The 24,765-nt window shown below is 32.8% G+C and overlaps 1 protein-coding gene across 2 annotated transcripts; it reads right to left on the bottom strand.

Moving 5' to 3' along the window:
• Nucleotides 1–21,496: 21,496 nt before the first annotated feature.
• Nucleotides 21,497–24,054, bottom strand: LOC115723250 (uncharacterized). Of its 2 annotated transcripts, none has more exons than XM_030652692.2 (4): nt 23,848–24,054; nt 22,739–23,325; nt 22,226–22,381; nt 21,497–22,039 (listed from the first exon to the last, which is right to left on the bottom strand). In XM_030652692.2, the coding sequence occupies exons 2-4, from the start codon at nt 23,291–23,293 to the stop codon at nt 21,689–21,691; spliced, it is 1,062 nt and encodes a 353-aa protein (XP_030508552.2). In that variant the 5' UTR covers nt 23,294–23,325; nt 23,848–24,054; the 3' UTR covers nt 21,497–21,688. The 2 variants fall into 2 exon arrangements, with proteins under 2 accessions (XP_030508552.2, XP_030508553.2); XM_030652693.2 differs by having other exon boundaries at nt 22,739–23,305; nt 23,848–23,980.
• Between the last annotated feature and the right edge of the window lie 711 nt (nt 24,055–24,765).

Genomic DNA, 24,765 nt, shown 5'->3' with positions numbered 1-24,765 from the left:
TTAAAAATCTATCTTATTTTTAAATTTGATTATATTCTTTTTAAATTTAAGGTCAGATTTTTTTTTTGGATATTTAAAATATCTTTTAAGATATTTATAATATCTTTTAAAGATATTTATAATATCTTTTAAGATATTTAAAAATATCTTATCTTTTAAGATATTTAAAAATATCTTATCTTTTAAGATATTTTAAAAATATCTTATCTATTAAGATTTTTTAAATCTTTTTAGATATTTTGACCTTATTTAAATTTAAAATAAGATATTTATAATCATGTAATTTTAAATAGATATAAGATATTTTGCTAACTTTTAAATTTTGTTATTTTATTTATTTAAATTAAATTTAAAAAAAATCTGAAAAAGATATTTTATTTATCTTTTCCATTTTTATTTAATTTTTATTTTTAAAATAACATTTAATTTTTAAAAGTGGTTAGCAAATTTTGAAATGATATTTAGGTTGGTTGAAACCTAATTTTTCAAATAGTAGGTTTAATTTTAAATATTTTTTTAAAATAATTTCGAAATTTTAAATTTATTTTTATTTTATTTTCGAAATTAATTAAATTTTTTTTTATTATTTTTTCGAAATTAATTAAAATTTTTTTAATTATTTATTTTTCAAAATTATTTATTTAAAATTAAATAAATCCTACTTCCAACTATCCAGCTAACCTTGTTGCAGGAGTATGTGTTTTTAGCTTGTGTGTAAGTTTTAAAAACCTATTATTACTTGATTGCAAATAGCCATGGTTACTTTTTGCCAGATCTAATGATCTGATGGCTCCCTTGGTCAAGTTAATAATTTGTAACAGGTAAATTTTACAATCTTCTTTCATCTGTGTATGACCTAGCAACATGATAGGATCCATCCAAAGTGTGCCTGTGTGAGCCTATATGTTTATTTTGTTTTAATATAGATACATATAGGTTGTTGCTAAATAAAATGTCACACCATGATAGATTTTATTTAGGTCCATTTAGTTATTGGACCTATTCAATTAATAACAGTTATTCATTTTAAGGTTAAATTCCTCTCTTTTGGGCCTTGTGTGAGAGTTGGGTGCCATAGAAGTGGGTACGACATACTGAACCCAGCACCCCCTCACATGAACTACCCCAATTGTGAAGGCCCATTTGCCTGATTTGAATAACTGTACTAGGTTAATTATATTAGTTTGACCTAATAAAATTGAATTAGCAACATAATTAACTTTTAAAATATATGAAAATTTATTTTCATTTTAATATTTTAAAGTTAATTTTAAGAAAAATACTTTTAGTTTTAGATATTAATTCTAGACAAACTATTTGTATTTTTCTTGTATTTAATTAAATATAGAATTTTAACTAACTAAGATTCTTTCTGGAGCTTATTTAATTAAATATTCCTATTTAAGTTATAAATTAGTTGTATCAACTCATTTTTCTTATCTAACTTAAATTTGAATATTTGATTTAAATTTTAAATCAAGTTGAGGAATCTTAGGCATTAGTTATTAAAGATTCTTAAGATATTTTTTAAGTTAATATCTTTTCAAATATTAACTTGAAATGGAATATCTTAGATATTTTTTGGTTAATATCTTTTCAAATATTAACTTTAAAAGATATCTTCAAATTAAGTGGTTACAACTTAATTTGTGATATTTAATTAAATCTAGATTTGAAATTATTTAAGTTTTAGATTTTTTCTATACAACTTAAATTAGATATTTTTCAAATTTTGAAAAGATACTTAGTCAAATAAGATATTTTCTAGATAGTAATTTCTAGACTACTTATTTTTTCTAATATTTAAATAGGAAAATATTATACTTTTGTGAAATTAATTATTTAAATAATTAATTTTGGTACAATTTTATTAAGTATATTTTTCCTAGTATTAAATAGAAATAAATAATTAAGCCTTCTCTACACTTAATTATTTATTTCTTGAATTTAATACATTTAATTAACTTGAAAAATCTAAATATCTAAGTTGATTTTCATCATGATACTTAAATATTTATTGATTTTTCATGACACTTAATTAAATAGAAAATTATTTTTAGGTTGAAATTTAATTTTTCAACTTAAATTTAAATAATTTTCAATATATATATATTTTTCTTTATTTTATTAATCAATTTCGAAATTTGCATTTTAATTATGCAATATTTTCGAATTTTTTGAAAAATAGATTGAGTTGTAAACTAATTATTTATTTTAATTAATTCTTAAACCAACTCAAGTCAATGATTTTTTCACTTAATTGATTAATTTAAAATAAGTGAATTTAAAATATATATATATATTATTAGAAATTGATTTAACTAGTCAAAAGAATATCTAGATAGGTGATATTTTTGCTTGAAGTATTTCTTTTCTATTTTTTATTATTTTCGAAAATTGTATATTTTTATATACTTTAAATTTTCGAACCCAATAAATATATTCTCAAAGGAAATTTTTAAGTTGCTAATTATTTATTTAATTCAACTTAAATTAATTTCCTTAATATTTATATTTAAGATTATTACTAAGATGGAAATAATTAATTTTATTTCAATCACCATCTAAGTATAATTTTATAAATATTATATTAAATTCTTATTTTTTGAATTTTAATTCTTAATTTAGAATTTAATGAGATTTATTTATTAGAATAATAAAGAAAATACATTTTAAACAATGAGCTTTATTATTATTAAGATATTCGATCTCCATTGTGGGTTTTACATCGCGTTTGTTTTAGTGAGTAATCCTCCCTAATGGAGGAACGTTCATTAGCAATTTCGCACCGTTTAATCTCGCATGATAAGTGGTTTGTAAGTGTTTTATATGGTATAGATCACCCTAATGGTGGCGACCATATTTGACTTGTAAATTGCGAAACAATGGTAGAAGCTCATAAGATAGAATAGCCTTGACTCTCGCCTAAACGGGACAACGCTGGATTCTGATCTTGATCGAATAAAAGGTTGCTAGAATGTTTAACATTTTAGATGAGCTGACAACTCTATTCAATGGATGATAGCTTTGACTCTCGCCTAAACGGGACACTGATATCAGTTTGTTGAAAACCTTGGAAATTATTTAGGATTGAATTTTTTAAGTATTTTCTCATATCATTCCTACTTGCTATGTGCTTATAATTTCTGAATTGATTTTGTGTATTAAACCATTATTAATTTCTATTTGTTGATTTCTATAATTTTGTAGTATCCTGCTTTTGTCAAAATGAATCCCATGTTATCACTGTTGACTGAAAATAAGCTGAATGGATCTAACTTTAATAAATGGAATGAGAACATTAATATTGCTCTCATAGGAGAAAGTGCCTTGTTTGTTTTAACTGAGCCGTCACCTGAAGTGCCTGGGGACAATGCATCCAAAGCTGTGAAAGAAAAGTATGAGCGTTGGCAGAAAGCAAATGACAAAGCTCTATACTTTATGCTTTCTAGCATGGTTGACACCCTCAAAACTCGGTTTTCTAAAACTGAGAAGGCTGCTGAAGTTATGACGAAGTTAAATGAGCTATTCGGTAAGGCATCACTTCAGTCACGCTTTGACGCGACTAAGAAGTACATTAACGCACGGATGGAACCTCATCAAAACGTGCGTGATCATGTTCTCCTCATGTCCAGTTATTTCCAAGAAGCCCAGGATCATGGTGCTGAAATGGACAGTGCTACTCAAGTTAGTCTTATCTTGAATAGCCTGACTCCAGCATTTCTACCATACACATCAAATTATGTCATGAATAAGAAGGAAATTGACTTTCATGAATTAGTCAATGACCTTCAAACTTATGAAAATTTGATTGGAGGACCCAAGAAGAAAGGGAGTAAACCTCATCCTGGTAATGGTAATGGGACGATGAAACCTGAAGCAAATGTCGCCTCTGCTTCAAAGCCCAAATCGAAGAAGAAGTGGAAGAACACCAAGAAGCGAACAAAAGTCATGAAAAAGGCTGCTTCTTCTGGTGATGCTACACTTAAAGGAAAATGTTTCCACTGCAATGAAAAAGGTCATTGGAAACCCCAGTGTCCTAAACTTCTTGCAAAGAAACAAGGTATTTCCTTTCATAAACTTTAAGAGTTTTAGTGAATTATTATCCAATTGGATTTATAATTCTGGACTAACTTTGTTTATTTGTTTTCTTCTTCTTATAGGCCAAGCTACTTGAACTCAATTGAGTTGGATCAGCAAGCTGGACCAAGGGTGAAATCGTCCAGATGAAGATGAAGCTCTTCAATTTATTTTTGAATTAATTGTTTTAGTTTAAAGACAATTTGGATTTCAAATTTTAGTTAGGGTTGTTTATCCCTGTTTCTCTCATATTGTTGCAATATTTTTTTTTAATATTAATAAAGTTTTTTTTCGAAATTCCCTATTGCAATTTATGAGATTGAGCTTCATTTAATTTTATCTTCATCAATTATTACCACATTATATTTGTATGTTTGTATGTGTAAGTGTTTTTATTATTGATGCAAATTCTATAATATTTACAACTCTTCATAGAGTTATATTATATAAACACTAGAAACTATTTCTTTGTTTATCAATAATTGTTAATTCTCATACAATTATTAAGAATTTGTTTAATAAAAGGATCTTATGATCTGATAGGGGTGGAGAAAAGTTAAGAAAACTATGCAGTTCAACGATCTTTTATATCTAATGAACTCTGGATAGTATTCAACTCCACATAAACTCTATCACACTAAGAGAATCATGATCTTTACAACCTTTAAGGGTGGATCATAATCTCCATATACTTAGGGGTGGAGGTTATCCATAGTACCCTATATGTATATTCTTAGGGGTGGAGTCTATTCCACAATTCCCTATGAAACACATATCTTGTTTAAACATAGAAGTAATATAATGAGTCAGCTATTGTCAATATAAATTCTTGATCTTGATTGTATGTTCCATTTCAATTTTACTGTTGTAAGTAAAAGTTTGATACCTTTGAAAGTTCTTTGTTAAAGTTTCACACTACCTTAATTGAGTGGGAGAATTTTAAAGTTCTATACCCATCTTCATTAGGTTGATAATTGTGATAGGTACTTAAGAACACTACTGAAAAGAAAATCTAACCATTCACATGGATAGGTATAGCTTATCAGAATTATGAGAATAAGATAAAGAACTCTAGTTCAGTCCATTCGAATGACTTGAACCAAGAATTCTTAATCCTCATAAAATTTGATGGTATCTTAATTTTGATTACTTTAATCTCTGGCATGTATTTTTCACTTCAAATACTAGTCTGCTATGTTGATGACTTAGTCTTGACTTAAAGTTTCAGACTAATACAAAAGTCACAACTAGGTAACTCTCTAAACAATCAGAGGTTAAAAGTATTATTTAACCAGACATCTGCTATTGAGTGGGAGCTATCTGAGATGTAATCAAATAGGGAACATTAGAAGATATTCAAGAAGGATTTATGTAAGTGATCTATATGTCAGATATTAAGGACCTGTGTATCAGTTGTCTTTGTATCTCACCATCTAATTTCGAAATTCTATAAGATGGTGCTTACTTTGGGGGTGGAGGAATTATTGTATAATAATTCAAGCTCTACCAGAGAAGAACTATAACTTGGTCTATTCGAAAATACCAGAAAGTTATATCACTGAAGAAAAGTCTACACTGTATTATCTCAATTACATATTTTAAAATATGAGAGATATGTCTTCTGTTAATTCAGATGTACTTTTAAAACAGTAAAGATTTCAGTATCCCTTGATGAGTAAAGCATATAGTAAAGGATGTTTCATAAGTGTATTTATGAACTAGTTTCCAGAAGTTTGGGTGGATTCAAATATACTACACTTGATCTGAAGATCAAGACATCAGATTGACCTATTTGCACAGTTTGTTTTATATTAGTGCAAGTGGGAGTTTGTTGGGTTTTATGCCCTAAATAAAACTCTTTACAATCTGATTAGTTATCAATATAAGAAATTTGAAGTGATTGATGTTTGCATGAATTTTACATGCTAATGGTTTAATATGTTTAATATGTTTATTACATTCATACACACAAAATCAGTTAAATCCAGATCATATGTTTATTCACAATTACAGTATCGTCAACACAGTGGAATGTGATTGTGATCATATGAATCAAAAGTTTCATCAGTGTTATTGGATTTACACTAATGTGATAATCAGCGATGATGTGTACTTACACTTGGAGTAAGTGTTATGTTCTTTCCAGGACATTAGTAAAGTACACTAGTTTCGAATGTATGGAGTATACATTGGACAGGACCGATATTGCAACTAAGTTAAGATATTACAAACTTACCGTTATACATATCTTTCCAAGTCAATATTAGTTGATCTTAAGATTGAAAAGAATCTAAATCCTGATATGCTTGGGCTCAACTCAGGAGTGCTATTCATGTTCTTTGATTTATTAGTTAAGCCTACTTTTGGGTCAGGGTGATACGTATATTTTGGGAACATGATAGTATGATTGAGTGGGAGTGTTGAACATAAATATGGAATCTATAGCTTCTACTGGTGTATAGAAGTTAAGTGATGATTCCCTTCGAGCTTAGCAAATAGAAGTAAATGGATGAGCTCTTGTTTAACTGACTAATTATTAGATCACTAAACACCATTTACAGGTAGCTAAGTGTTTTAAGGGGCAAAATACATTGAGGGGTGAGAACGGTAAAGAAATCCCATCTCGATGTAAATCATCTATATAGAGGATCTTTAAATCACAATAAGATTATAACAATGGTTAAATGAGATAGTATATTGGTATCGTGAAACATACAATATGCTCTATATAAGTCTGAGAGTGCAATTCTAAGTTCTAAGAGTGGATTCAACGAAGAATTAATAAGTAGGAATTTACTTGGTAAATTTGGTTCACTTATTGGAAGCTCAGCATATAGATCCATGGTCCCCATTCTAGTTGAGAACATTCTGCTTGTAAGACTCATTAATTGATTCGTGATTGATCAATTATAATTCTAAAGTTAGACTATGTCTGATTTTATGAATTTTCACTAAGCAGGGGTGAAATTGTAAGGAAAAGAGTTTTCTAGGTTTATTTATTTATTAATAGACTTTATATGTCTAATTAATAATTAAATTAAATGACAATATTATTTAATAATGTATTTTAATTATTAAATAATTAGTTTTGGCATTTAAAAGGTTAGAATTGGAAAATTGGCATTTTTGAGAAAATAGAGATAAAATTTGATAAAATTGCAAAATTAAGTGAGGCCCATTAACACCATATGGCCGGCCACTTATAAGGCTTTTTCAAATTAATATTTTCATTATTTTAATGCCAAATAAATCCTAACCTAAACCTAGTAAGTTGCCTATAAATAGAAAGTGATGGCTCATTCACAACACATGCTTTCATTAGCTTTCTGACAGAAATTTCTCTCTTCAGAAAAACTGAGCCTTCCCTCACTCTCTACCTTGGCCGAAATACTTCTCCCTCTTTTCCTTCATCTTTTTCGTGACCCTAGTGAAAGAGTAAGTGCCCACACACAGCAAGCAGTAACTCAATCATAGATTGAAAGACTATGAAGGATCAAAGCTTGAAGAAGAAGGAGATTCGGGCTCAGATCTTGATTATACTCTGCTACAGAAAGGAATCAAGGGTTAGAGATCTGAGTGGAAGGAGACATTTATTCCGCTGCATCAATGTAAGGTTTTCTTAACTTTATATGTGTTTATTTTATCGTTTTAGAAAGTTCATATTTAGGATGTTAATAAACATACTTGTGAGTAGATCTAAGATCCTGGTAAAATAATTCCCAACAAGTCTACCCCTAAGTATATAGAGATTATGAACCACCCCTAAAGGTTATAAAGATCATGATTCTCTAAGTATTATAGAGATTATGTGGAGTTGAATATAATCCAGAGTTCATTAGATATAAAAGATCGTTGAACTGCATATTATTCTTAACTTTTCTCCATCCCTATCAGATCAAAAGATCTTTTTATTAAACAAATTCTTAATAATTGTTTTAGAATTAACAATTATTCATAAACATAGAAATAAAATCTAGTGTTTATGTAGTAATAACTCTATGAAGAGTTTAAAATATTATAGAATTTGTACCAATAATAAAAACACTTTTACATACAAACATATAATTATAATTGGTAATTGTTGTTTAGGATAAAGTAGATGAAGCTTAACTCATAAATTGCAATTTATTTGTAAAAGAAAATAATTATAAAATTAAAGAAAAATTGTTTTGCAACATTATGAGAAAAACAGGGAATAAATATCCCAAACTAATAATCGAAATCCAAATTGTTTTTAAACTAAAACAATTAATTCAAAAATAAATAAATGAATAAATGAGCTTCATCTTTATCTTGGACGAACTCCACCCCTTTGTCTAGCTTTCCGATTCAACTCACTAAGATAGCACCTGAGTTCAAGCAGCTTGGGCTATAATAAGAAGAAAAATAAATAAACAAGGTTGGTAGTCCAGAATCAATAATCCAATTGGAAAATAATTCACTAAAACTCATCAGTTTATAGAAAGAAATACCTTGTTTCTTTGCAAGAAGTTTAGGACATTGTGGGTTTCCAATGGCCTTTCTCATTGCAGTAGAAACACTTTCCTTTTAGTGCATCACCAGTAGCAACAGCCTTTTTGTTCTTAACTGTTTTCACAGTTTGAGCTCGCTTCCTGGTATTTTTCCACTTCTTCTTTGTCTTGGGTCTTGAAGTAGAGGCTACATGTGCCTCAGGTTTAATTGTCCCATTACCATTTCCAGAATTCTGAGGTTTACTCCCTTTCTTCTTGGGTCCTCCAATCAAATTTTCATATGTCTGAAGGTCATTGAATAACATCTGAAAGTCTTGCTCCTTTTTATTCATGACATAATTTGATGTATAGGGCAGAAAAGCTGGAGTCAGACTATTCAAGATAAGACTTACTTGAGTTCTCTGATCCATTTCAACACCATGATTCTGGGCTTCCTGGAAATAACTTGCCATTAGCAGAAGGTGATCACGCACATTCTGATAGGGTTCCATCCGTGCATTGATGAATTTCTTAGTCGCGTCAAAGCGAGACTGGATAGATGCCATACCGAATAGCTCAGTTAACTTCGTCATTATTTCTGCAGCCGTGTTGGTTTTTGCAAACCTTCTTTTTAAGGTGTCAACCATGCTGGAAAGCATGAAGTATCGAGCTTTATTGTTAGCATTCTGCCAACGCTCGAACTTCTCTTTAACAACTTTAGTTGCATTGTCACCCGGCTGTTCAGGAGACGACTCAGTTAACACGAACATGGCACTTTCACCTATGAGAGTAATATTAATGTTCTCATTCCATTTTGGGAAGTTAGATCCATTTAGCTTATTTTCAGTCAAGAGTGATAACATGGAATTTGACATGGCTATACAGGATACTACAAAATAATAAATAGAAATCAATTATGGTTTAACACAAAATCTAATTCAGAAATTATTAGCACATAGCAAGTAGGAATGACAAGAGAAAATACTAAAAATATACAATCCTAAATAATTTCCAAGGTTTTCAACAAACTGATATCAGTATCCCGTTTAGGCGAGAGTCAAAGCTACCATCCATTGAATAGAGTTGTCAGCTCATCTAAAATGATAAACATTCTAGCAACCATTTATCTTAAAACTAAAATTATCCAAAGCTTCAGAAAGAATCTAGTTAATTAAAATTCTATATTTAATTAAATACAAGAAAAATACAAATAGTTTATGTAGAAATAATATCTTAAAACTAAGAGTGTTTTTCTTCAATTTAACTTTAAAATATTAAAATAAATTTCATATATTTTAAAAGTTAATTATGTTGCTAATCAATTTTATTAGGTTAAACTAATTTAATTAACCTAGTACAGTTATCCAAATCAGGCAAATGGGCCTTCACAATTGGGGTAGTTCATGTGAGGGGGAGCTGGGTTCAGTATGTCGTACCCACTTCTATTGGCCCCCAACTCTCACACAAGGCCTAAAAGAGAAGAATTTAACCTTAAAATAAATAACTGTTATTAATTGAATGTTATCCAAATCAGGCAAATGGGCCTTCACAATTGGGGTAGTTCATGTGAGGGGGAGCTGGGTTCAGTATGTCGTACCCACTTCTATTGGCCCCCAACTCTCACACAAGGCCAAAAAGAGAGGAATTTAACCTTAAAATAAATAACTGTTATTAATTGAATAGGTCCAAAAACTAAATGGACCTAAATAAAATCTATCAGGGTGTAACATTTTATTTAGCAACAACCTATATGCATCTATAATAAAATAAACATATAGGCTCACACAGGCACACAAATTTGGATGGACCCTATCATGTTTCTAGGTCATACACAGATGAAAGAAGAATGTAAAATTTACCTGTTACAAATTATTTACTTGACCTATTGACAATTGAATCATGGGTTAAAATCAGATCATTGGATCTGTCAACAAGTTAACCATGGCAATTTAGATCAAGCAATAATAGGTTTTATAAAACTTACACATAAGCTAAAACACATACTCCTGCAACAAGTTGAACTGGATAGTTGGATGTAGGATTTATTTAATTTTAAATAATTAAATTTCGAAAATAATAAATAATAATAAAAAAAATATTTTTCAGATTTTAAATTAGAATAAAATAATATTTAAATTAAACCTACAATTTTGAAAAATTAGGCTTCAACTAACCTAAATATCATTTCAAAAAAAATTTGCTAACCACTTTTGAAAATTTCATGTTATTTTATAAATTAAATATTCAATAAAAAAATGAAAAATAAATATCCTTTTCTGATTTTATAATTTAATTTAAATAAAAATAACAAAATTTAAAAGTTAGCAAAATATCTTATTTTTATTCAAAATATCATGATTATAGTAATCTTATTTTAAATTTAAATAAGGTCAAATTATTTTTTAAAAAAAATTAATTTTAAAAAAAAATTAATATTTGACCTTAAATTTAAAAAATAAGATAAAGTAATCAAATTTAAAAAAATAAGATAAAAAATTAAGCAAAAAGATAGATTTTTACCTATTTTCAAATTCCAATTACACTAATATCTAAAATTAATTTTAAAAATTTTAAATTAATTTATTTCTGATAATTAGATTTGAAAATAGAAAAGTAAAAATCAAAATACAAAACTACACAAAAAATCGGAAGTTAATTCCATGAAATAGCATAAAAAATTGAAGAAAACGACAAAAAAAATGCAAGTGGTATGGACAGTATGCATTGCATACTGTCCACACGCACGAGCAGGGAGGCTTGACCGAGGTCCCTCGGCACAGGAGGCTGCATGCAGCCTCTCCGTGCGCGCATGGGACGATTTCAGACAGGATCTTGTCCTGACCGAGAAAGCTCGGTCGAGCATCTTGTCTGAGCGCGTGCAGCCGAGGGTTGCACCCTCATCCGCGCGCGTAGGGTGGGTGACACCATCCATCCCGATATTTTCCGATTTTCAAAAAATCATAACTAATTCAAATAAAATTGAAATTGAGTTCTGTAAAAAACTAAATTGCTTAATTTTTTCCAAACTATCCAATAAAATTAATTTCAGAAACAGAATTACAATTATTTTTCACGAGAATTCAAAAACATCAAACAATCATCATATAACACATAGATCAACATGAAACCATCCAAATCACATACAAATCGTTTTAAGTCCAAATTTCTTGCAAGCAAATCAATTACCATGGCTCTGAGGCCAGTTGTTGGAATTTATTTTACCAGGATCTTAGATCTACTCACAAGTATGTTGTTTAACATCTTAAATATGAACATTCTAAAACGATAATAAACACATATAAAGTTAAGGAAACCTTACATTGGTTGCAGCAGAATAATATGTCTCCTTCCACTCAGATCTCTAACCCTTGTATCCTTTATGTCGCAGAGTATTATCAAGATCGGAGCCCGAATATCCTTCTCTTTGAATTTGATCCTTCACGATCTTCCAAACTATGATTGAGGTACCACTTGCCGTGTGTGGGCACTACTCTATCACTAGGAGGTTTAGAAATTATGAAGAAGAAAACAGAGAGAGAGAGAGAGAGAGGGTCGCAATAGAGAGAAAGTGGAAGGCTCAGTTTTCAGAAAAGGCAGTTTCCTGAATTACTGAATAATTCCTTATTTTGGTGTGAGCCATCACTTTCTATTTATAGGCAACTACTAGGTTTAGGTTAGTAATTACTTGTCATTAAAATAATGAAAATATTAATTGGAAAAAGCCAATCAAGTGGCCGGCCATAGGTGTTAGTGGGCCTCACTTGGATTTGCAGTTTTCACAATTTTTATTTCTATTTTCTCAAAAACGCCAACTTTCCAATTCTAACCATTTAATTGCCAAAACTAATTATTTAATAACTAAAATAGATTATTAAATAATGTTTTCATTTAATATAATTATTAATTAGACATATAGAGTCTCTTAATTAATAAATAACCATAGAATCTCTTTTCTTTACAATTTCACCCCTGCTTAGTGAAAATTCTGAAATTAGACATAGTCTAATCTTTAGAATTATAATTGATTAATCATAAATCAATTATTGAGTCTTACAAGCAGTATGGTCTCAACTAGAACGGGGACCATGGATCTATATTGCTGAGCTTCCAATAAGTCGAACCGAATTTACTAAGTAAACTCCCTAACTTATTAATTCCTTGTTGAATCCACTCTTAGAACTTGGAATTGCACTCTCAGACTTATATAGAGCATTCTATATGTTCCACGATATAGATACGCTATCTCATTTAACCACTGTTATAATTTTAATGTGATCAAAGATCCTCTATATAGATGATTTACATCGAGATGGGATAAATTTACCGTTTTCACCCCTCAATGTATTTGGCCCCTTAAAAAACTTAGCTACCTGTAAATGATGTTTTAGTGATCTAAGAAATAGTCACTGAAACAAGAGCTCATCCATTTACTTCTATTTAGCTAAGCTCGAATGGAATCATCACTTGACTTCTATACACCAGTAGAAGCTATAGATTCCATATTTATGTTCAGCGCTCCCACTCAATCATACTATCATGTTCCCAAAATATACGTATCACCCTGACCTAAAAGTAGGCTTAACTAATAAATCTAAGAACATGAATAGCACTCCTGAGTTGAGCCTAAGCTATTTAGATTCTGTTGATCTAAGATCAACTAGTGATATTGACTTGGAAAGATACAACGGTAAGTTTATAATATCTTGACTGAGTTCAATATCGGTCCAGTCCAATGTATACTCCATACATTCGAAACTAGTATACTTTACCAATGTCCTGGAAAGAACATAACACTTACTCCAAGTGTAAGTACACATCATCGCTGATTATCACATCAATGTAAATCCAAAACACTGATGAAACAAGGACTTAATCTTTTGAATCATATAATCACAATCACATTCCACTGTGTTGACAATACTGTAATTGTAAATAAATATATGTTCTGGACTTAACTGATTTTGTGCATATATTAAATATATTAAACCATAAGCATGAAAAATTCATGCAAACATAAATCACTTCAAATTTCTTAGATTGATAACTAATCAGATTGTAATGGGTTTTATTTAGGGCACAAAACCCAACACATAGTCCACCACATCCCTTTTCATTCCATACCATTAAAAATATGGCTTCAGATCTTGATACATTTTGGTGGTTCCTGGATGCAGTGAGTAGGGAGTAGTATGAGCTTCATCCAAAATTTCTCTCTTAAGCTCAGTGTTATCAGGGACACACACTCGTGCTTTAAACAATAACATTCCACTATCAGAGATTGAAAAGTCCTTAGCTTTGCCTGATAAGACATCTTCTCGAATCCTAACCAGTTCAGGATCTTCTAATTGAGCCGTTTTGATTCTTTCCAACAAGTCTGACTGAAGTGTCAGATTATGTAATTTCTCAACCACAAACTCAATATTTTCCCTAGACATATCCGAGGCTAACTGAGGAGAAATCATGACCATTTGAATATCTGATCAGGTCCTTTTCGGCTTAAGGCATCTGTCACAACATTTGCCTTTCCAAGATGATACAGGATTTCACAGTCATAGTCCTTCACTAGCTCTAACCATCTCCGTTGTCTCATGTTCAAATCCTTCTGAGTGAAGAAGTACTTGAGACTTTTGTGGTCAGTATAAATCTCACACTTTTCACCATATAAGTAGTGTCTCCAAATTTTTAAAGCAAACACCACTGCTGCAAGTTCCAGATCGTGAGTTGGGTAACGCTGCTCATAATCTTTCAATTGTCAAGAAGCGTAAGCTATGACTTTATCTGCTTGCATCAGTACACAGCCCAAACCCTGCCTTGAGGCATCACAATACACCACAAACTTCTCTTGATCAGATGGCAAGGCTAAAACAAGAGTTGTAGTTAGTCGTTGTTTCAGCTCTTGGAAACTTTTCTCACAGTTATCCGACCATATAAACCGTTGGTTTTTCCTAGTTAACTCAGATAACGGCATTGCAATCTTGGAAAAACCTTCCACAAAACGCCGATAATAACCCGCTAAACTGAGAAAACTTCGAACTTCAGTGACTGTTTTAGGTCTAGGCCAATTCTTCACTGCTTCAATCTTCCCTAGATCAACCATAATCCTGTCTTTTCCCTAGAAAACTCACACTTTTTGAACTTCGCATAAAGTTTATGATCTGTGAGTCGCTGCAGAACCATTCAGAGATGCTGTTTGTGTTCTGTTTCTGACTGAGAGTACACAAGGATATCGTCGATAAATACAATTACAAAATTATTGAGAAAATCCTTGAATACTCTATTCATGAGATCCATAAGGCTGCCAGTGCATTTGTTAACCCGAATGACATAACCAGGAACTCATAATGACCATACCTGGTTCGGAAGGCTGTCTTCGGAATATCCTCTTCTCGGATTCTTAGCTGATGATATCCAAACCTCAAGTCAATCTTAGAGAATACTGTCTTGCCCTGAAGTTGATCGAACAGATCGTCAATTCTAGGCAAAGGATATTTATTTTTAACGGTTAACTTGTTCAGCTCCCGATAATCAATACACATCCGAAGAGTCCCATCCTTTTTCTTTACAAACAGAGCCGGAGCTCCCACAGGTGACACACTAGGTCGTGTGAACCCTAGATCCAACATCCCTTGGAGTTGTATCTTCAGTTCTTTTAATTCAGCAGCTGTCATTCAGTAGGGTGCTTTTGAAACAGGTTCTGCTCCAGGAATTAGATCAATGATAAAATCTATCTCCCGCTGAGGTGGTAACCCAGGTAATTCCTCTGGAAACACATCCAGGAATTCCTTAACCACTTTAACCTCTTCAGGTCCAAGTAACACAGGTTTACTGGAATCCACTACAACTGCCAGGAATCCTACACATCCATTGCGTAACAAATCCCTAGCTTTCAACGCTGAGATTCTTGGAACACGAGAACCTTGAACCGAACCAACAAAGACGAATGGTTCCTCATTTTCCGGTTGAAAAGTTACTATTTTTCATTTACAATCAATACTAGCATAATATTTGGACAAGAAGTCCATTTCGAGTATAATATCAAACTCGGCCAATGGTAACTCCACAAGATCAGTGCTCAATTCTCTATCTTCAATTCTAATTAACACTGATCTAACCCACTTTCTTGAAATAATTAATTCCCCATTAGGCATCAGGGTTCCCAATCCCATCTCAAAAACTTCCCTTGGTCTATCAAGTTGATTAAGAACTCTCGATGACACATAAGATCGAGTAGCACCCGAATCAAACAAAACAGTAAAAATAAAACCGTTGATAAGAAGCTGACCTGTGACCAGTGAAGGGCTGGCGGCAGCATCAGCCTGGGTAATAGTAAATACACGAGCAGGTGCAGGTTTGGCTTCAAGCTTTGGTTCCTCCTTCTTCAATTGGGGACAATCTTTCTTGAGGTGCCCCACTGATCCACACTGAAAGCAAGCCCTCCGGTTGCAAGTCCCAGGATGATGTTTCTTATAGCGCGGGCACTCAGGATAGGAATAAGTCTGTCGTCCCCCTTTATTCTAGTTTCCTCGAAAACTTTTACCTTGCCCTGAATTTCCCAAAGATGGGAAAGTTCTCTTCTTTTGCTCAAAAGTGGAGTCACCACTCTCTTTTCCAGGGCCAGAAATAGGGAGAGTAGTGGCCCCACCAACACTAGAAGTCTCTCGAGTTTCATGCAAAAATTTTACTGCTTCTTCAGCTCAGAGAGCCTTATCAACCATTTCTGCATAAGTTGTAGTGTCATTCGTTGTAATAACCAAATCATGCCTAATCTTGGCATTCAACCCTGCCAAGTACTTCTCCTTTTTACTGAAATCTGTTGGTACGATCCCAGAGGCTAACTTAGCCAAGCGATCAAACTTGGTTGTATACTCAGTCACTGACATACCCTAGCCTTGTACCAACTCAACAAATTCTTTCTGCTTTGCACTGCGGACCGCCTCATTATAGTATTTAGCATTAAAAAAATCCTGAAATTCTTCCCAGGTCATTCTGGCAACATCCTTGGTAAGGGATATCATTTCCCACCATACCAAGGCATCTTCCTGAAACTGAAACGTGGCACATGCCACCCTGTCATTTCCAACCACTCCCATAAAATTCAATATTCTTTCGATGATTGTCAGCCACTGCTTGGCCTTAAGTACATCAGGACCTCCCAGAAACACTGGAGGTGCTTGCTTCCTGAACCTTTCATATAAAGGCTCCATACGATTACCAGCAACATGCAGTTCTGTTGGTACCGTAGGAGCTGCAGGAACCGCAGCAGACGGTTGCGAAGGAAGCTCAGCAGGAGCATCCCGCTCCCTGAGTCTTCGAATCTCCTCATCTTGCTGCTCAATTCTGGCTTGCATCTGTTAGGTTATATTTAGCCTATGTTTCGGGTCTGTAAAGTTAGCATTTTCTCGTCTATTAGTGTCTTTTGGAGCGGTTTTATGCTTGATTTTCATTGTTTCAGGTTCCCGGGGTGTCAAAGTTCAAATTCAGTCAAATGGTGAAAAGACGGGACAAACTGGCAAAAAATTGGAAAAATCTGCTCGAGATGCATCAGTAGTCGCGACCACCAATGAGACAGGTCGCGACCCTTTTTCATGAGTCGCGACTTCGAGATTTTGGCAGAACCGTGGATTTTCGAGGTTTGCCTATAGTCGCGACCAGCTTAAAGGCTTGTCGCGACTAGGTACGTAAAACGCAGTTTTGACCTAATTTTGATTTTTCTCTCAATTGGAGGCACACCTCTCATCCCTATATAAGGAATACGACTCAGAAGGTCAACCTAAGCAGAAAAAGACCTAAAAAGTGGATGAAGGTGGAGAGGAAGCTATCTTGAAGACCCGAAGCGATATCACCTTCTAGTTTCTTTCTTTTACCCTTATTTCTTCCTTTTATGTTTAGTTTTGTTTCAGATTTAATCATGGATGTTTTTATTGTTTTTATGAGCTAAATTTCCCATTAAGGGAGGATGATGAATGTTGTTTAAGTTTATGCCTAGTTAATAAATATTTGTCATTCCTCCATCTTGTTTGTGAATACTATTTATATTTGTGTTTAATTCTATGTGCAAGTCTGATCACCTTTTACATGTTTAATGATCTCAATTCGAAATCTGGAAAGTGAGAATTGAGAATGCTAAAATTGGATAGTCTAGGTTTTGATGTGAAACGAAAGTATTTACATAGCCTTAGTGACAATTAGATTAGTGCTTAATGCTGATTTTATGTTGATTTAATTAAGAAGTTAATTAGAGAACATGAGATTTAGATACTAAAAGATCTGAAAAGAGTTAGGTTAATTCATAATCTATCATTCACATTAAGATAAGGATATGAATTAGGTATTAACATTGGTAACTTATCAACAGGATTCACCTCCCTAATCTCTCATCTTGATTAATCTTTATTCTTTTTCTTCTTTTTTAATTTTCTGAATTATTTTCTTTAAATTGCAAAAAGTATTGTTTTACCAGATAGAATCATAAGTATAGTTTAGTAGTACTTAATCCAATTCCCTGTGGTTCGACCTCACTTGCGTGAGATACTACTTGATTGTGTATACTTGCGTAGTAATCATAATTTTCGTAACAGCATCTCAGCAAACCTTTGCTCCCAATCAACCGGAGCCTGAGGTGGTTCCTCCTGACCACCCCTTGGAACACGATCGCAGCCTCTACCGCGTCCACGGGGATTTTGGGGATTTCTACCACACCGACCACCTCCGGTCTCAACCATTTCACCCTGCCTTCTGTTGTTTCGCTGGGCGTCCATTATTAGGACTTAGCCTGCGAACCCACAAGGCATGCAGGTTAGACAGTGGTCAAAATATTTTCCAAGACCGCATTAGGGTTTTAAAACATCTATTTAATCATAAATGCAATATATCCTAAAACAGTTTGCAAAAAGTAAAGCTTACGGAACCGTGAGTTGAGCTCGACACTGGCCTTAATTGTACATATCTTGTCAGTCTTCAGTGAACAACCTGGTGGCTCTGATACCAAACTGTAACGCCCGTATTTTCAATTTAACAAACTCAAAAGATAACTTAAATATATTATATCTTTATAATTATATTGGTCGGGATCTCGAGTTTCAAAACACAACAAAAGGTATTTTACTAATATAGAGCTTACTAGTATATACATATATATATATATATATATTTTTCTAAGGAAATACGTGTACAGGCAACTCAAAATAGTAAAAGATTGAAACCCTCCAAGTTGCACTGCCGCGATGTGTACAATAGCTGCTGAGCTCCATCTCACTGTTCCTCCAGCTTCGCCTTTCCTTTACCTACATAAGGTAGCAAACTGATGAGTCAATAGACTCAACAAGATAAGCAAGACATATGTATAAGTAATGCGAGGTCGGTTTTATGCTTAAGCCGCCTTGAGCTCAATAATTGAGCTCACCAAATGATTAAGAACGTTCTTAAGAGAAGTACGACCTCTGTACCAAATGCACTAAAGTACCAACCCTGTACTCGTGTTGGTAGAGCCATTATTGTACTACCGGGAGTTACTAAGTGTTGTACCACATGCACGACGTACCCTCTGGTACTCGTGTTGGTAACACTGTAACCATTCTGATATCCCACACTATACTAACACTCTTAAATCATACGAACAATCAGTGTTAGTAGTGTAAATAATCAAAAACAAGCATTCATTCACATATACGTAATATTCATGCTATCTTACCTTGCTCCGTGCTCAGGTGTGCCGGTTAGCCTTAGTGGAAGTGCAGCTCAACGCTTTTACAGGGCCCTTGAATTAGATCCCAAAAGCAAGCTGAAAACTCTATAATTTCAGCAAGAAAATCCTTTCTCTTGCTGGCTTTGGGTAACACGAGAGAGAGAGAGAGAGAGAGAGAGAGAGAGAGAGAGAGAGAGAGAGAGAGAGAGAGAGAGAGAGAGAGAGAGAGAGAGAGAGAGAGAGAGAGAGAGATGAAGCTTCTAGGATTTTCTCACTAAAACCTCCCTTTTTCCTTTCTTTCTTTCTAATTTACTATTTAAAATAAAAGATTAATAATAAACCTTTTAAAAGAGGCAGCTACCAATCCCACTGAAACAAAAGTCAACATATGAAAATGACTTATTTGCCCTCTTAACTTAAGCCAAAGGTTAAACAATACTAAGGGTAGTTTAGACATTTTACAAATCCCGACAAATTTCCAACACCTCCAATACCCAACAATGTTACCCCGATAATAAAATTCTAAACATATAAAATGCGACTCTCTAAAGGCTCAACGTCGCTTTCCACAGCTTCCGAACACAATCACAGAAATTGAGGAATTTACATAAATAACATAATAAACACACATGAACTTAAGTAAATTTCCACAATGTGCATTTTATAAATAATAATAAAATCTCATGCATAACCCTAATTATTTAATAATCCAAAGTGTTAATCTTAAGCGGTCTTTACATTTATTCTGCTAGTACCATAAAGCCAACAAATAGGTGAGGCCTAGTATGTAGGTAACCATCGTCCATACACGGATGCACTATCGACAGTGATAGATTCATATGTGTCATCGGTTTTAGGAAAGAGAATGTCAGAGTAATGGGCATTGGCCAAAAAAGTGACTTCCTTTTTGCTGTGAGCCTTTCTGTGGTTTGACACGAGAGACAAGCTGCCTGATTACTTGAGATCGTGTCAGGATTGTGCCATGTGGATCGACGTTCGTGTCCTTAAGTAGTCCCAGACTCCCTTTCATATTCTATTCTTGGATGCCTCCTAAGGGCATTCTTCTTCGATCTAGACTTGTCTGCTCTTTGAGCATATGTTGGGTGATCCAGACTTGGGATCTCCAGATCTGTAGTCGAGGGTTACTCATGATGGAGTCAGACGTCAAGTCTGGCTTCGCCCATTCTTAATGAACGAGTCATGCCACTGACCTCCGTGGTCCCGATGAATAGGCCTCGTTTTCATATTGAGTTGGCCCACTACTAGCTATCAGAAACAAAGATAACAGTCACTATTATCACCACCACCGTCTCAGACCCATATTTCCTTCTCTTCTTGCCAAAATCTCATCAATAGAAAATTAAAGTTTCAAGAAAAAAAGAAGAAAAAAATTAAACTTCAATTGCCAAACGCAAAGAGCTGTAAATGCCATTATCCCTCTCGATCTTCCCTCCATTGTCGGTGAAAGGAGCTTCAAAATCCATCCACGTGCAAAGAAAAGAGCATGAGAGAGAGAGAGAGAGAGAGAGAGAGAGAGAGAGAGAGAGAGAGAGAGAGAGAGAGAGAGAAAGCTGAGACTACATAGTCATTGGGGATCTCAGATTTAGGGATTTCGAGGGTTGGGGTTCTCAAATTTAGGACCATCGGATCCTTTCCCCGTCAATCTCAGGGTTTTGGGGTTCTAGGTTGGGGCTTGTGGTCGATTGGGGTTGGGGCTAACTGTCGATCGACTGAGAGGGTTTGAGGCTCGAGGTTCTTAGATCATGTTTTAGGGAGTAGGAAAAAGAAATGTAAAGGAAAGGAAAAGGAAAAAAAAATAAAGATATTTAATTTTGTAATTATTTTTTTTTTAAATTGTTATTTTTATTTTTGTATTATTTTTATAATATTTAAATTATTAAAATGATGTGGACTAATGAAAATATGTCACGTGTATATTGGCCTACACATCAATTGTACAAGGTAACATTTAACACCTATTCACTAACAAAATAGTAAAACTCACAATGAAAATAAAATTTAACAGGTTTCGCCCTTAAAAAATTAATTCATGGGATTAAGTGTAATAAAATGCAAAATCAAATAATTTCACCACTGATATCCCTAAATAAAATAATTAAAAAATAACATCTCTAACAAATTGAAATTTAATAGTAACTGTCATTCATCCATAATAATTATCATTGTTTCCTTTTCAAAACCCTAGTTTGCTCAGTTACTAATGTAAAACAAATTCTCATTAACCTATGATATCATAATTCATTATTAAACCCCTTCAAAATAATAATAATAACAATAATTCAAAATAAAAATAATAAGTTATTAGTACAACAAAATGATTAACAAAGATGCTTTCATACAAAAATTACACTTTAAATATCCTTAAAATTTTAAATGATGATTCAAACACATTATGTCAGTATTGAGCTACGTTATGGAACTACCAATAGTGTACACCTAAAATCTAGCAGGTCTAGCCACTCGCATCTTCAACCCCATTCACCTTTGAAGATTCCTCTTTTATTCTCCAGATTGCTTCCACTTCATCAGTCCTAAATCGCTGAGTAAATGTTGATTCCTCCAGTGGGGTTGATGCGCCATGAGCATAAGCCAGAAGACCAGTGTAAGCAATCATTGCTCCATTATCAATGCAATACCTATCATCAGTAGCAAACAACTTTCCACCGCGCTCTGAGCACATTATTCTCATCATTTCCTGCAATCTTTCATTGCAGCCTACACCGCCAACAATAAGAACATCTTTTGTGTCACAGTGAGCCATTGCCCGCTCAGTGATCTCCACGAGCATTGCAAATAGTGTTTCCTGCAACATATCATAACTTTGTGTATAAAAGTAATAGGACAATCTAGTAACGGTTTCGTTTAACTTAGATTTTGGTGTGCATTAGAATATTTTTCAAGTGGAATTCTTTACTAATATAGCATTTTTGTATTGTTAAGTGCTTGCTAATATAAGTAATCATTGCGAAAAGACATATGGAAGGCTCACCTGCAAAGAGTAGCACAAATCTGCAGGGGTGCACTCGTTGTTTTTCAGTTTCTCCTCAGCAGTTGCTTCAATAAAGCTTAAAATCCCACTAAAAGAAACATCCATTCCTTTGACAACATAGGGAAGGTCTATAAATTGTTCTCCTTTCTTTGCAAGCTAGATGAGAAAAATAAAACAAATGCATGTACTACAGTCAAGAAAACACTTTCTGACACAGTACATAAGCCAACACAAACAATAAGCTAATTTAGTACACAGGACCTGTTTGGAAACTACCAATACCGATTAAAAAACTACGATATTTATACGATCTTCACTCATCCACTCATTACTGATGATACCATGTTACCACAAACAATAAGGAAAGCACACACACACAACACACTTACATATACATAAACATCATGAAATGTCTTCAAATAATACCATGTTAAACACAGCGAAAGAGGAAAAAGTAAAAACAGATATCTATCACGTTATGTTCCTCACGTAAGTTTGAACTCATTAACGTACCTGCTCAATGTTGTATCCAGGACTTGGATCATTAGAGAGAGTTAAAACCCTAGCAAAGCGATCCAAGCAATTCCCAACAGCAATATCAATAGTCTCTCCAAAGATTCGATACCGACCTTCACTATATGCAATTACTTGTGTATTCCCACCACTAACATATAAGACTACAGGATCATCTGCCCCAGTCACAATCCTTCCCATCTCAATATGAGCAACACAGTGATTAACAGCAACAATGGGCTTCTTCCACAATTGTGAAAGAACCCGAACAACAATTGCAGAAACTTGCAGTGGTGCTCCCATGCCAGGACCCTTGGTATAGCAGAGACAATCAATGTCATCTGGGGTTATTTCAGCAGTTTTCAAAGCAGCCTTGATAAGCGGAAGAACATGCTGGAGATGATGTTGGGCAGTCTCTCGAGGAAGGAATCCGTGGCCAGGTGGGGTAATGTAAGTGTGGCGAGGATTTGATAGAATGGTTCCATCTAAGGTTACAACTCCAACACCAATCTTGTTGGCGGAACCCTCAAAACCAAGGGCTATTATTTTCTTCATTTTTCACAAAGACTATATGGCAAAGGCAAACCCTATTATTCAAAATCATAACATTCAATTTGACTACATGAGGAAAACAAGAAATCAAATAAAAGTCAAACCTCATAACATATCACTTCCCAATTCCCATGCTAGCTTTTGGAAAATAATCCATAAGAAATCTAAGGCTTTATTAATTTCAAACAAAGACTATTTTTGTCTTATTTATTTCTTATACTTCTGTGATTACAGATTGGTGCGGTTTAAATAAGAAAAACAAAAGCAGACATAATTCATAAGCTAAATTTATGGAATCATAAGCATAATAATAAAGTCAAGTATTGTCATTAGAACATTATTACAAACACATGGTGGGCAGAGAGAGAGCAGGACTGCCATAAAAATAAAAACAAAATCGCCCAAGTCACTGAGAATCGAATTAGAAAATATGAAATGCGAAAGTTGCTTAAAGCTAGCGTTTTGGTACCCATATCATATGCAGAGATTTTGTTTTGGAAAGATTTTTGCAAGGTTAGCATCAGTAATTGGTAGTTAAAGTAGACGATTTTACTAACCTCAATGTGGCGGGGGAAGGGAGCAGCCGCACTTGGGAGATAGACTGATAGAGGCTCAAGAAAGTGTTTTTTCTTATTTTGCTAGAAGAGGCTCAAGAAAAGGGGGAGAAATAGCATGTTTAAAAGGGTATTTTTCAAAATTTAACCCTTCTTTTTTTATTTATTGCCTTATCTCCTAGTTTATCGGAAATGTACTTTTTGGTTTCTACATTAATTTTAATGGAATATAGTTAATTTTATAATATTATAATATATTTAAAAATAAAAATTATATAGATATTTTATATAAAAATATTTAATTTTTATTTAAAATACTTAAAATATTATAAATATTTTTAATCATATTTTTAAATTTATTAATTTAACTTTGAATTAAAATAAAAAAAAATTATATAAATATTTTATATAAAGAAATTTAAATTTAAAATATTATAAATATTTTTAATCATATTTTTTAATTTTATTATTATTTATTTTATATTTTAAATTAAAATAGTTGTAATAAGAAATTGATTGCTTTCTATTTTAGTTATAGTAAATCGATTCACACACCATATTTTTCGTAAAGTTTATTGCTTTCTATTTTAGTTATAGTAAATCGATTTACACACCATATTTTTCGTAAAGTTTGGGAATAAAAAACTTTTATATCAAATTTACGAATCCAGCCTATATATAGACACACTTAAATTTAATTATGTGAGTTTTGGTTAAGAATATAGTATACATTACCTAATTAAAAAAAATTTAAATAATTAAAAAATACACATATATATATAATCATATCCAAATGACACACCAATACAGCAATAGTTAATTTTTTTTTTCTTAAAGATCAAAATCTCAAATCTCAGTTAAAAATTGAAAAAAAAAATGCATTACCTAATTAAAAAAAATAAACATACATGTATTGCACTT

This window comes from Cannabis sativa, chromosome 9, assembly GCF_029168945.1.
Source record: "Cannabis sativa cultivar Pink pepper isolate KNU-18-1 chromosome 9, ASM2916894v1, whole genome shotgun sequence".
NCBI lineage: Eukaryota > Viridiplantae > Streptophyta > Magnoliopsida > Rosales > Cannabaceae > Cannabis > Cannabis sativa.
This window is presented reverse-complemented; position numbering and strand designations above follow the sequence as displayed.